We start from the raw sequence: 12,425 nt of genomic DNA, 5'->3' as shown, positions 1-12,425 counted from the left end.
GCAATTAATTCGGAGTCGCCATCTTGCCAAAGGATTTATAGCCGAGAGAAGGAACGGACTTGTTTTCAGACTGCATTCCTGGAGAATCTCCTCAGAGATTTTGAGAAAGGAGGCAGATTGGTGAAGATTAATGACGCTAAGACTGTTTTGATGTATGGAAGTGATGTTACATGGAAAACGTCTGGATATGGCTGCTGGATAAAAAATAATAATATCCACGCAGGATTACAAACTGTCTAACCAGCTTGTGGAGACTATCAGAGGTCACAAAGAGAAAGGAAAAATATATGAAAATAACAACAAGAGATGTGGAAAAACAAGAAGAAAGGACTGGATAGTACTGTGAACATCATAAGGTTAGATTTGTGGACATTAAAACAGCAGTAAGAAGCAAGAAGTTGATTGGATCCCCTTCAGAACTTGAAATATGGGTATCCCCAACAAAAATTTAAAATTCGGCTGTGTAATTTGGAATTTATGTAATTTGATTTGATTTGATGTGATTGGTCGGTTAATAAAAAATTATTCTTTAAAAAAAAAGTGTAGGTATCGCTTAGCTGTGGATTTGGGAGTTGTTGGGTTTTTTTTCCTATGGCCCAACATGCCTAATTCTGCTTTTTTTATGTGCATTTTTAAAAAAGACAGTTTTGGAAGCATGATCCGCCTGTGTGGAAATAATAACAAGCTGCCATGGGGCTGCATATTTTCATTTGTAAAGAGTTTTCGGTTGTCTCTTGAATGCATTGCTGGAATGAGTCACTCACCTCAAATGGCTTGCCAAGGAAACTGAGTGATAGCTGATGAATTGACTGCTGTCCACATAACAGCCCCATTGTAATAGCTTCCTCCACTCCCACCCCATCCTTTAATTGTACTCATTACACCGTCAAGTGCACTTACCTGTGCAAATTCTCCAGAGGCACCACATTAAACTTTTAAAACTCTTATAATTGTATTGCTGTCCTTTTCTTGCTGTTCTACCAAAGGGTAGTACAAATGTAATGCAGCTGATCTCATTGTTAAGAGCAAACTAAGGCCCAGGGGCCGGATCCGGCCTGATCGCCTTCTAAATCCGGCCCGCAGACGGTCCGGGAATCAGCATGTTTTTACATGAGTAGAATGTGCCCTTTTATTTAAAGTGCATCTCTGGGTTATTTGTGGGGCATAGCAATTCGTTCATTTTTTATTATATTTTTTCAAAATTGTTATGTACTGAGTTGAATAGGATCCAAACTGTAGCAGTCTGATTGGTCCTAGAACAATAGGATCCAAAAGGCAGCAGTCTGATTGGTCCTAGAACAATAGGATTCAGAATGCAGCAGTCTGATTGGTCCTAGAACAATGCAGCAGTATGATTGGTTGGCAGGAACCACCCAATCCTGCTCCAGATAGAAGTGAATCCACAACCTGATTGGCTTACAGTAGAATTCCAGAATTAGCCAATCATGTGCAGCCCATTGTGTAAATAATGTATATAAAGCAGATACTGTGAGGGGACATTTATTCATTCCTCCTCACCACTATGAGCTGAATAAAGAGCATGAAATCACTTTGCGACTCTGAGTATATTTCACTGGCGACGAGGATGGGATCCCGCTGAGCTGACTGCCACACACAGCACCGCAGCACCGCCAACTGCCGCACCGCTGCCTCGCACCGTGTATCCAGGCTTCAGCTCCGGGGCACAAGGAACTCAGAATGGCAGCCAACAGCAGCTTCTCGCCATTCAACCCAGCATCTGGAGACTGGGAAGCGTACGCCTCCCGTTTCACCTTCCTCCTAGAAGCCAAAGGGGTCACCGACGAAGAAGACGCCAAGAAGAGGGCGATATTCTTCAGCGTCTGCGGAGAGGAGACGTTTGAAATCGCCCGGGCTCTCCTTGCGCCTGAAGACGTCGCTACTGTTCCATACAAAACAATAATGGAACAGCTGAAGGGGCACTTTTCGCCACAGCCCTCAGTGGTGGCTCGTCGAAATGCCTTCTACGCAAAGCGGCAAGCCCCTGGGGAAACCATAACTGGGTTTGTGACCTCTCTCCGCCAAGCCGCCCGGTTCTGCAACTTCTCAGAGCTGGAGAACATGCTTCGTGACCGCCTCGTCGGTGGCCTGAAGGATGAGAAGCTGCAACGACACCTCTACGCTAAGAAGGACCTAACGTTCCAGGTCGCTCTGGAGGAGGCCCTGGCAACAGAAGCTGCCGAGAGGTCGACCCAAGAGGCACGGCCGAGCCTGCCATCCCAACCGAGGGTCCACCATGAAGACCTCACCGACGACTCAGGATCCGACAGGGAGGAGGTGCACCGAGTACAGCAGCGCACTCAAGCAGCGCACAGACCACAGCTGCCTCGACGAGAAGGAGGGAACTGCGCAAGCTGCGGGGAGAGTCACGAGAGGAGGACCTGCCGTTTCCGCAACGCAGAGTGCAGGCAGTGCAGAAAATCGGGACACATCGCCCGGGTGTGTCGGGCTCGGCCCACCCGACACCAGGCATCAGATGACCAATCCAAGAGCCCCAGGTCCCGGGGCCCAACGCACCAAGGCAACTCGACGGAGCTCACGGACTTCCAGGTATACCAGTTGCCCCACCCCAACGTAGAGAAAATTTATGTAGAGGTACAGATAGAGGGGGCCCCATGCCGCATGGAGCTTGACACGGGTTCAACTCTATCCATAATCTCGGCAAGGACCTTAAGGAAACTGTGTCCCACTGGGGGTCCCAAACTCAGGCCGGCCCCATTCACCCTCCGGGACTTCCAGAAACGTAAGGTCCCCACAATGGGGGTGGGGACCTTCAGGGTGCAATACCGAGGGCGGACGCGGCAACTGGACTTGCTTGTGGTCAAGGGCCCCTACATTAGCTTACTGGGATTGGCATGGTTTGGACCACTGGGGCTAGCTGTCACCGGGGTGAACCACACTAGCTTACAAGTGGACGTGGACGCCATATGCAAGGAATTTCCAGGGGTTTTCGATGGGAAATTGGGACAGTATACGGGCCCCCCCATTGCGCTACAGCTTGACCCCGCAGTACGACCGGTCAGGCTCAAGGCCCGCCGGGTCCCGTTCGCCTTGAAACCCCGTATAGACGAGGAATTGGACCGACTCGTAGAGCAAGGAGTGCTGGAGCCGGTGCCTAATGCTCCCTGGGAAACCCCAATCGTCACACCCGTCAAGCCTAATGGTTCGGTCCGCATCTGCGCAGACTACAAATGTACCATAAACAAGGCCCTCACGGCCCACGCATACCCAGTGCCAGTGGTCAGCCATGTCCTTGCCACCCTGGCTGGGTCGAAAATTTTTGGCAAGCTGGACTTGGCCCAAGCATATCAACAGCTGCCAGTAGATGAGGCCACAGCAGAGGCACAGACGATTGTGACGCACAGAGGAGCGTTCAGGGTAAAGCGGCTGCAATTCGGTGTCAGCGTGGCACCAGGCATATTCCAGAATATAATGGACTCTCTCCTTAAAGGGATTCCTGGCGTCACCCCCTTCTTCGATGATGTGTTGATTGCCGGCCCCACACCAGAGGAGTTTGAGGACCGCCTCCGCACCGTTCTGCACCGTTTCCAGACGGCGGGTCTCAAGGTGAAGCGGGAAAAATGTCTACTAGGAGTGCCTCAGGTGGACTTTCTGGGATTTATGGTGGACGCAGAAGGGGTCCACCCGACTGGGGACAAGGTACGGGCCATTTGTGATGCCCCAGCGCCCAAGAGCAAGACTGAACTTCAGGCCTTCTTGGGACTATTGAACTTTTACCATTCCTTCCTTCCCCACAAGGCGGCGGTAGCGGAGCCCCTACACAGACTCCTGGACAAGCGGGCCCCTTGGGTGTGGGGCCAGCGCCAGGAGGCCGCATTCCAGGCAGTCAAGGACTTGCTTGTCTCAAACTCGGTCTTGGCACACTTCGACGAGAGGCTGCCGGTGGTGCTAGCATGCGACGCCTCACCCTATGGCATTGGAGCTGTCCTGGGGCACCAACTCCCGGATGGAAGAGAGGTACCGGTGGCGTACTTTTCCCAGACACTCAACACAACCGAGCGGAACTACTCGCAAATCGACAAGGAGGGTCTGGCAATCGTAAAGGGAGTAAAAAAATTCCATGATTTCTTGTACGGGCGGCCCTTCACCGTGGTGACTGACCACAAGCCGTTGCTTGGCTTGTTTGCCCCCGAAAAGCAGACCCCCCAAGTGCTGTCTCCTCGCGTCCTCAGGTGGTCAATTTTCCTTGCCAGCTACCAGTATGCACTGATTCACCGACCTGGGAAGGCGATGGGCCATGCGGACGCCCTCAGCAGGCTACCACTACCGGAAACAGGCCCTGACCCAGCACCTGCACAAGAGGTTATGAGCCTGGAGCTGCTTCCCGACCGCCCCATTCAGGCACAAGAAGTTGCACACCATTCCAAGAAAGATAGGGTCATCTCCCGGGTCCTGGACTGGGTGTGGAGGGGATGGCCCAGCAGCAGCCCCGGGCCAGAATTTGCCGGCTACACAACCCGCAAACATGAACTGTCGGCCCACAAGGGGTGCCTGTTATGGGGAAGCAGAGTCGTTGTTCCCCAGCCCCTCTGCAAAAGGGTCCTCACAGCCCTACACGAGACACATCCAGGGGTAGTAAGAATGAAGGCCCTTGCCAGGAGTTATGTGTGGTGGCCGGGGATCGATGGAGAGATAGAGGCCTGGGTCAAACACTGCCAGGCCTGCCAAGAATCCCGCCCAGATCCCCCAAGGGCCCCAGTCCAGTCCTGGGAGTCCGCCCGAGCACCATGGTCACGCCTGCACGTGGATTTCGCTGGCCCCTTTCAGGGGAAAACATTCTTCATAGTGGTGGACTCCTACACCAAATGGCTGGAAGTCGCACTGGTACCGTCCACTTCCACGTCCGCAGCCATCCGGGTACTACGCAGGCTGTTTGCAACCCACGGGCTCCCTGACACTCTCGTCTCAGACAACGGGACTGCATTTACGTCAGGAGAATTCCAAACCTTCACAGCGCAGAACGCCATCCGCCACATCCGTTCGGCGCCGTTCCACCCTGCCACCAATGGCCAAGCAGAACGCATGGTGCGGACCACCAAGGACACCCTTCGCCGCATGACGCAAGGGGACTGGGAGTACCGCCTTGCCACATTCCTTCTAGCACAGCACAGCACCCCCAGCTCAACGACTGGCCGGAGCCCCGCTGAACTGCTAATGGGTCGGCGCCTTGCAATCAGATTGGACCGCCTTCACCCCGATAGAGCTCAGGATGAGGTAGTGGTGGGGGAAGGCAGGAACCCCCGGACCTTCGAGGCCCAGGACCCAGTGTACGCAAAGAATTTTGGGGCAGGCCCAGCATGGGTACCCGCCACAATCACCAGGGTCACTGGCCCCGTGTCGTACGAGGTGCTAACGGATGGGGGGCAATGCTGGCGCCGCCACTGCGACCAGATACGGCGACGATTCCCGGGAGAAAACCAGGAGGAGGACAGGTCAGAGGAGTCCCAAGGGAACAGCGGGGCAGTGAGGCCCATAGAGCAGGAGGGGCCAGCAGGAGAGGCAGAATCAGTAAATACAGAGAGGACCCGTGAGGCCGAAAGGACACCGGAACCAGAACCACGACTGAGCGAGCCGGTTGCACCAGACCAAACAGCCGCATCACAGCCAGCATCCTTGGAACACGAGCCAGAACCCGGAGCCCGGACCAGGGAACACCCCAGGCCACAACGCACACGTAGGCCGCCGGCATACCTTGAGGACTATGAATGCGACCTCCCGGGCAGGACTGGAACTTAGAGGGGAGGGGTGTTATGTACTGAGTTGAATAGGATCCAAACTGTAGCAGTCTGATTGGTCCTAGAACAATAGGATCCAAAAGGCAGCAGTCTGATTGGTCCTAGAACAATAGGATTCAGAATGCAGCAGTCTGATTGGTCCTAGAACAATGCAGCAGTATGATTGGTTGGCAGGAACCACCCAATCCTGCTCCAGATAGAAGTGAATCCACAACCTGATTGGCTTACAGTAGAATTCCAGAATTAGCCAATCATGTGCAGCCCATTGTGTAAATAATGTATATAAAGCAGATACTGTGAGGGGACATTTATTCATTCCTCCTCACCACTATGAGCTGAATAAAGAGCATGAAATCACTTTGCGACTCTGAGTATATTTCAAAAATATAGTCCGGCCCCCCACAAGGTCTGAGGGACAGTGGACTGGACCCTGCTGAAAAAGTTTGTTGACCCCTGGTTAAGAGAGTTAAGGTAGACCTGGGGCCCCCACATTTCATGCCACCTTCCTTTTCCCCTTTCTGGTGGTCTGTGGGAGAGAATATTTTCTCCCTCTTCCAACACTAGAGCCCAGGGCCACTCAAGGAAGCTGAGAAAAGAAAGTACAGGAGAGACAAAAGAAAGCTCTTCTTCACAATGGGTAAACACTATGGAATTTGTGACCACAAACTGTAGTGATGGTTACTGACTTGGATGGCTTTAAAAGGAAATTAGACAAATTCATGGAGGATAAGGCTATCAATGGCTATTGGTCACGATGATGACTGTATGCTACCTCCAGGATACTTCTGAATGCCAACATCATGTGTCTGTATACCAGTACCTGGAGAACATGTTCTGCTTGTGAGCTTTCCAGAGGCATCTGGTTGACCACTGTAGGAACAGAGTGCTGGACTAGAGAGGCTTTTGGTTTGACACAAAATGGCTCTTCTTATGGTGCAAAATTCCACTTTATTTATTATCCACTTTAGCTGTGCATTCATGTTATATCTGCATCCTTCAGCATCATGATTAATGCAGGCCATCTTCCCTCTTTTCCAGGGATTTCCAATCCATCTACAACCCATGGTTCAGATACCTTCTCTCCTCCTACCCTCCTGTCTCAGCTCCTTGTAGGTGAAGAAACTAGGGACTGAACTTGGGAGGATAAGCATGTAAATATGTTGTCTGCCAATGATCTCTACCATCCCTCTACACTTAGACAAGATTAGTAACTTGCCTGTAGTAATGGGAAGGAGATGTGCTACTGCTGGACAGAACTATACTCATAGCTGTCAACTTTTCCCTTTTCTTGCGAGGAATCCTATTCGGAATTAAAAAAGGGGGAAGTTGACAGCTATGACTATACTTGCCTCTTCTGAAAGAAGAAATCTCTATGTCTTTTCCACAGGCTTACCAAGTTTCTTGTCCAAGGCATTAGCAGAGCCAAAATTCTCTTTTATGTTGGGGAGGGGATGACCAAGGGCAATAGTAGGTTTTGGAAAGAGATTACAGTTGTCAATCCCTTCCTGAAATCAGCATTGGCCCTAGATGTTTCGCTCCTTGAAACGAGAGTCCAAATGGCACTAGACACAAGACTTTTAAAAGTCTTGCTGCACCATTCAGACACCAATTCTTGCTGTTGTGTATCCCCCAAACTTCTGTAACCGATTCACATTGTTGTATGGTAGACCCAGAGTACCTGGGATCTGGCAGGCACAATCCCCCAGTGTAAAAGGAGCTTGCTTTTTAATAGGGAGAACTTGAAAGGGCTGAATTCTCACAGCTTTGTGTATCTAGCTACAGTTGTAGCACAGACAAAAATAGCAGTGCCTAGTTGTTTGCAGTAGTTGTCACTTGCCACTGATATCATCTATTAAGATGGAGCAGAACATGATCATAAAGTTCTGTGTGCTTCTAAATTGGAACCTTTATGAAACCGGCAATGGTTATATAACCATCATGCTACTTCATTAAATGTGGATTAATGTCAATAACATTCTTTTTTGTAGGCTTCCTTCCAAAGCAGAACAGCGAGATTCTTAACAATCTGACACACAGCGGAAGGAATATAATTGCCTTTTTTTTCAAATTTAAATGAAGTGCAAATACATTTCCATTTTGGGCTTTTCACTGCTGTGTTTGAGCCAGCCTTTTTTAAAAGGTTTTGAAAAACCTACCTGGGGGCATGTGGATTATTCTGAGTTGCAAAACTGTGCTGTGTTTCCTAGGTGCCTTTTGCAAATTGCCAGATTCTTTAATCAAAATCAGAATATTTAACAGTATCTCTTGGGCTACATCTACTGTGTGCATGCGTGTGTGATTAGCTGCTTTCCCTACAGCCCAGGTTACACTGGTGAATGTGCACATGGGTTTGTCTGTATTGCTCAACAAAACTTCAAGCTGGTTGCCTATTTAGTACTTTATGACCTACCGGTAGGTCAAAGAGTTGCAGTGAGGGTGGAGGAATCATGTCTCACCCAAACTGCTTCTGGGAGGTCAGGAGAACCTCCAGAATAGCATGCAAGGGGAGGAGATACTTCTGGCTTGCATGTAGAAATGCATTGCAAAGCCCAATCTTACTACTGGAGTCCCTTTTAGCTGGAAATACCTGGAAACGTCTGCCCTAAAAGCATGTATTGTCCCCACTACACAAGCCTCTGGCCTGCCTCTCCCCTTCATAAATGCAGCAGCGGACTAATATTTTCAAAACTGTAGTGCTTGTCATATATAGGAGATGGATATGCACCAGAGCCAGGCCAAGTTAAGACATGTTGAGGCTCTAAACTATGTCAAGTTTAAGAGGCCCATAAGAAATACAAAAAAGTGTATTAATCTAACATAAAGGACAATGAAAATAGAAACAATAAAGTTTTATATGTGCAAATAAGTGAGGATGCAACTAAAAACTAAATCTAACTAAAACGTAACATTAAAAAAATATTCTTTAGAGGCCTTGCGTAATCTGATGCCCTAAAAACTGTAGTTTATTTAGTTTATGCGTAAATCCAGCACTAATTGGAGTTCTACCTTCACTACCCCTAGAATCCAGCAAAAATGGAGCTTTAGGGTCAGTTCTAACAGGTGTATACATCAAGTTCATATTTGGTGTTTTGCATCTCCCTGTGTGGACAAATTCAACAGAAGAGTGCTGTACTTGAAATAATCTGCATGTTATCTTTGCAGAGTTTGATCTGTGTTGGCTGATTCAGACATGCAAGTCAGTGCTGCAGTTGTCAACTGCTGAACATGTGGGAAGGGGTGTGGCTCAGACCTAGAGCAGTAAGTTTTGCATGCAGAAGTTCCTAGTTTCCCTCTCTGACATCTTCAGGTAAAGCTGGAAGGAATCAATACTGAGTTGGATAGGCCAGTATAATGCAGCTTCCAGTCCAAAAGCAGAGGAGATGACAGAGTGAATGCTCAATATTAACTTACAATGGTGACCAAGGATGCCATAGGCACATCACTGCCAGCAGGGTTCATTGATGATTTACAGGTGACATCATAATTGCATCCCTGCTGAGTGAGCTTATCTGTTCTTAGTACTATAGAGGAAGTACTGTGGGAGGAAGAAGTGCGTAGGATCTGGGAAGAGAGGATACAAAGGAGGTAGACAGGGAAATCAAGGAAGGATGGAACTGAATGGCCTGAGGTGTAACAGCCCATGGATTTTCCCCAGGTATGACATGTTATTTTATAAGAATAAAAATGGGAGTGGTGAATTTAATAGAATGCTAAACATAACATACTTCAAGCCATAAGCTTTCTTTCAGTTCATAAGCCTGAACTGAACCTGCAGTTGACACGCCTCATTGGAAAGCTGAACTACATTTTCCGGCAATAAAGTGGTCTGACTTTGCTATATCAAGCCTGCTTTCTCAAGTGGAAAATATCAACAAGCCCTGAAGCTCAGTAATTTAGTGGAACTCCTTGAAGTGCTTACATTGTGCAGCAGGTATGGTATGGTTGTGTGAAGTTATTGCATTGAGAAAAGAGATCCGTTGCCCCTGCTCTCACATTTCCTCAGTTAGGCTTGGGAAGCTGAGAAACGGCATTTGTGTGATGACTTCTTCATGGCGCTGCTATAATGTGTATGGGTGGAACTGACTTTTATCTTTGCTAGGTAGTTTCTATGCCAAAGTTTCCATGACATTCTCTTTTGGCTGGCAGCAACAGCTACTGGCATGGAAACTTTCCTTTTGAAGAGCAAGATCAACCATGGGATCAAATGCAATGTGCTGCATAGTCATCACCTAGAGAATCTACCTAGTCTCTCCATGTGATAAGAAATAACACACCCATATGAAAGTTCCCATGTGGAGGAGCAGTTTCCCAGTACTACATTATGGAGGTGTCCTGTGAAACAGGAGCAGAAGCACTGGAAAATTAAGGTGCCTCCTACCCACCCATATTCAGTCTCTGCAAATACTCCAGAAGGATACAAGGATGGATGGTATCAATGGACCTTTCACCCACCCACTCATTTGGCAAGCAGAAGGAGGAAGTTTGAGCTGGCAGGAGACCAGTAGAAGTGAGTAGAGGATAGCCTCCACTCAGTCCAACACACAACCCCACAGCCCAGCATAATCAGGGCGTTGGACTGCAATCTGAAGCAGCTTCCATCCTAAACCCCAGCCAGAAGCCATATTAAAATGGATATAAGAAATCTGGTTCATTCAAGAGTACTTTGAGCTGATTATACTACTTTGGCTTTGAAAGAAAGCCTCCTTCTTTCATGTGAGCTTCCCTAGAAATAAGCAGTAGGGATTGATGTGGTGAGGCATCACTGTGGAGCAACCCTCCCAATGCCAGTGTCACCACTGCTCACCTAGATAGCACGTGGATGAGGCAGGGCAGTGGCAAGGTCAGGGCTGCGCTTCCGCTAATATGTCCATGCAGCCCCACCTCAGCGCCACCAAAGGTGCAGCGAAGCTAGTGTGGGGAGTATAGCTCCATGGCATTGTTCCACCATACCAGCCGCTATTGGAAATGCTTATTGAACACAATGAATTGATCTTTACCTTCAATTAAGCCATTTTGTAGTTTGTTTAATTACCTTGAATTAATGTAAATTGCCTTGAAATTACATACTTTATTAAACTTGTCATTGACAAAGTGTATTTTATTGCAAAGGATAAGCAGGCCTAAGGAACTTGCGAGAGGCACAAGGTTTTTGATATAGAGGGATTGGCGCATGGCATTTGGCATCTGAAGGTATGGGTGACAGTGATTGAAATGAGTGTGTATAGATAAGATCTACCAAGATGAGGAGTACTTCTCTCACTAGAAGGATTCCAGAAAGAAAAAGAAAGAAAGCCATGAAGGTCATTCCGCATTTGAAGTACAAAGTGGGAAGTGCTGTCTTTTGTGGGATGAAAGGGGCCTACTAGATTCTCCCTCAGAGCGCTGGCGCATTAATTCCTCTGTTCCCATGTTTGATCTTTCTCTGTGCCTGTTTTAGCGGTGAGGATCTTAAAAAACAAATTTTCTATTCACAACACCCAGTATGCCACTATTCAATAAAGCCCTTTACTGAAATAAGCAGTAGGCAGGAATGAATTGATTATGTCAAGTATGCTATAGAATAATATAATAGGCTCTTCTGTACTAAAATTATCTGAATTCTCACCAGGGGCAAAGACTTTGTTAGCCTGTTCCCTTAAAAAAAAAATTTCCTCAGAGCAAAGGGCACGGTGACTGTTTCTTTCATCACTCCTTCTGCATCTATCTCGTGTGGTGTGGGTAGAAGCTTTGTCAAAATGGATAACTTTCAGGTTGTGTTCTGGGGTTGGAGGAATTATGGAAGATCTACAGCGTCATTGGTGTCAACACTGTATTCATTTTGGCACCTTGTTAAACTCTCTTTATTTGTTCAGGAAATTCAAATTATTGTATTTTTTACTTATTTTTACTGGTTTTATTCCTCTCAATTTTAATGTTGTGCTGGAGCCAGTCCTACCATTAGGCAGAGTGAGCATATCCTCCAAGTGTCCCTATTTTCCAGGAACAGTCCTGGAATTACAAAATCTATCCCAGCTGCTGATTTGATCCCGGAGTGTCAGGGTGTAATTTGGAGAGGAGAAGCAACTGCAGGGGTCACTATTCCTTCCCCAGCTTACAACCCTACAATCCCCTCCACCAAAATCCTGCTCTCTGTTACTTCCCCTTGAGGCATGTGCTTTCATTGCCAAGCCAGAGGAGTCTCAGGGGACAGTTTTTTTTCTGTTTTTTCATGAGCTGAGCTAGATAGGCAATTGGGTAGCAGGAAGCTGTGATTTATTTTTCAGAAGGGAATGTTGTGCTTTAACATTACAGTGGTCCCTTGGTTACATACGCTTCAGGTTACAGACTCCACTAACCCAGAAATAGTGCTTCAGGTTAAGAGCTTTGCTTCAGGATGAGAACAGAAATCATGCTCCGGTGGCGCGGCAACTGCAGGAGGCCCCATTAGCTAAAGTGGTGCTTCAGGTTAAGAACAGTTTCAGGTTAAGTACGGACCTCCGGAACGAATTAAGTACTTAACACGAGGTACCACTGTATTTTATGGGTGTGTTTATGTTTTGTGTTTGTTTTAAATACAACAGGGGTCCTCAACCATTTTGAGGAACACATGGATTTCTAAGATACAGTCACAGGCACTACAAAATATCAATTTTATGGAAGAAAAACCTGTGG

General features: G+C 47.7%; 1 protein-coding gene across 2 annotated transcripts in view; it reads left to right on the top strand.

The window, feature by feature from the left end:
• The first annotated feature begins 9,277 nt into the window (after window positions 1-9,277).
• The window catches only part of SPATA13 (spermatogenesis associated 13), a 97,236-nt gene continuing 94,088 nt past the window's right edge, over window positions 9,278-12,425 (top strand). For both annotated transcript variants that reach the window (XM_081004064.1, XM_081004060.1), the window contains exon 1: window positions 9,278-9,429. In XM_081004064.1, coding sequence (XP_080860190.1) covers window positions 9,415-9,429 — 15 coding nt within the window. In that variant the 5' untranslated portion in view covers window positions 9,278-9,414. The remainder of the gene's footprint in view (window positions 9,430-12,425) is intronic.

This window comes from Podarcis pityusensis (genome assembly GCF_964106645.2).
Source record: "Podarcis pityusensis genome assembly, chromosome: 4".
Taxonomy (NCBI): Eukaryota; Metazoa; Chordata; class Lepidosauria; order Squamata; family Lacertidae; genus Podarcis; species Podarcis pityusensis.
This window is presented reverse-complemented; position numbering and strand designations above follow the sequence as displayed.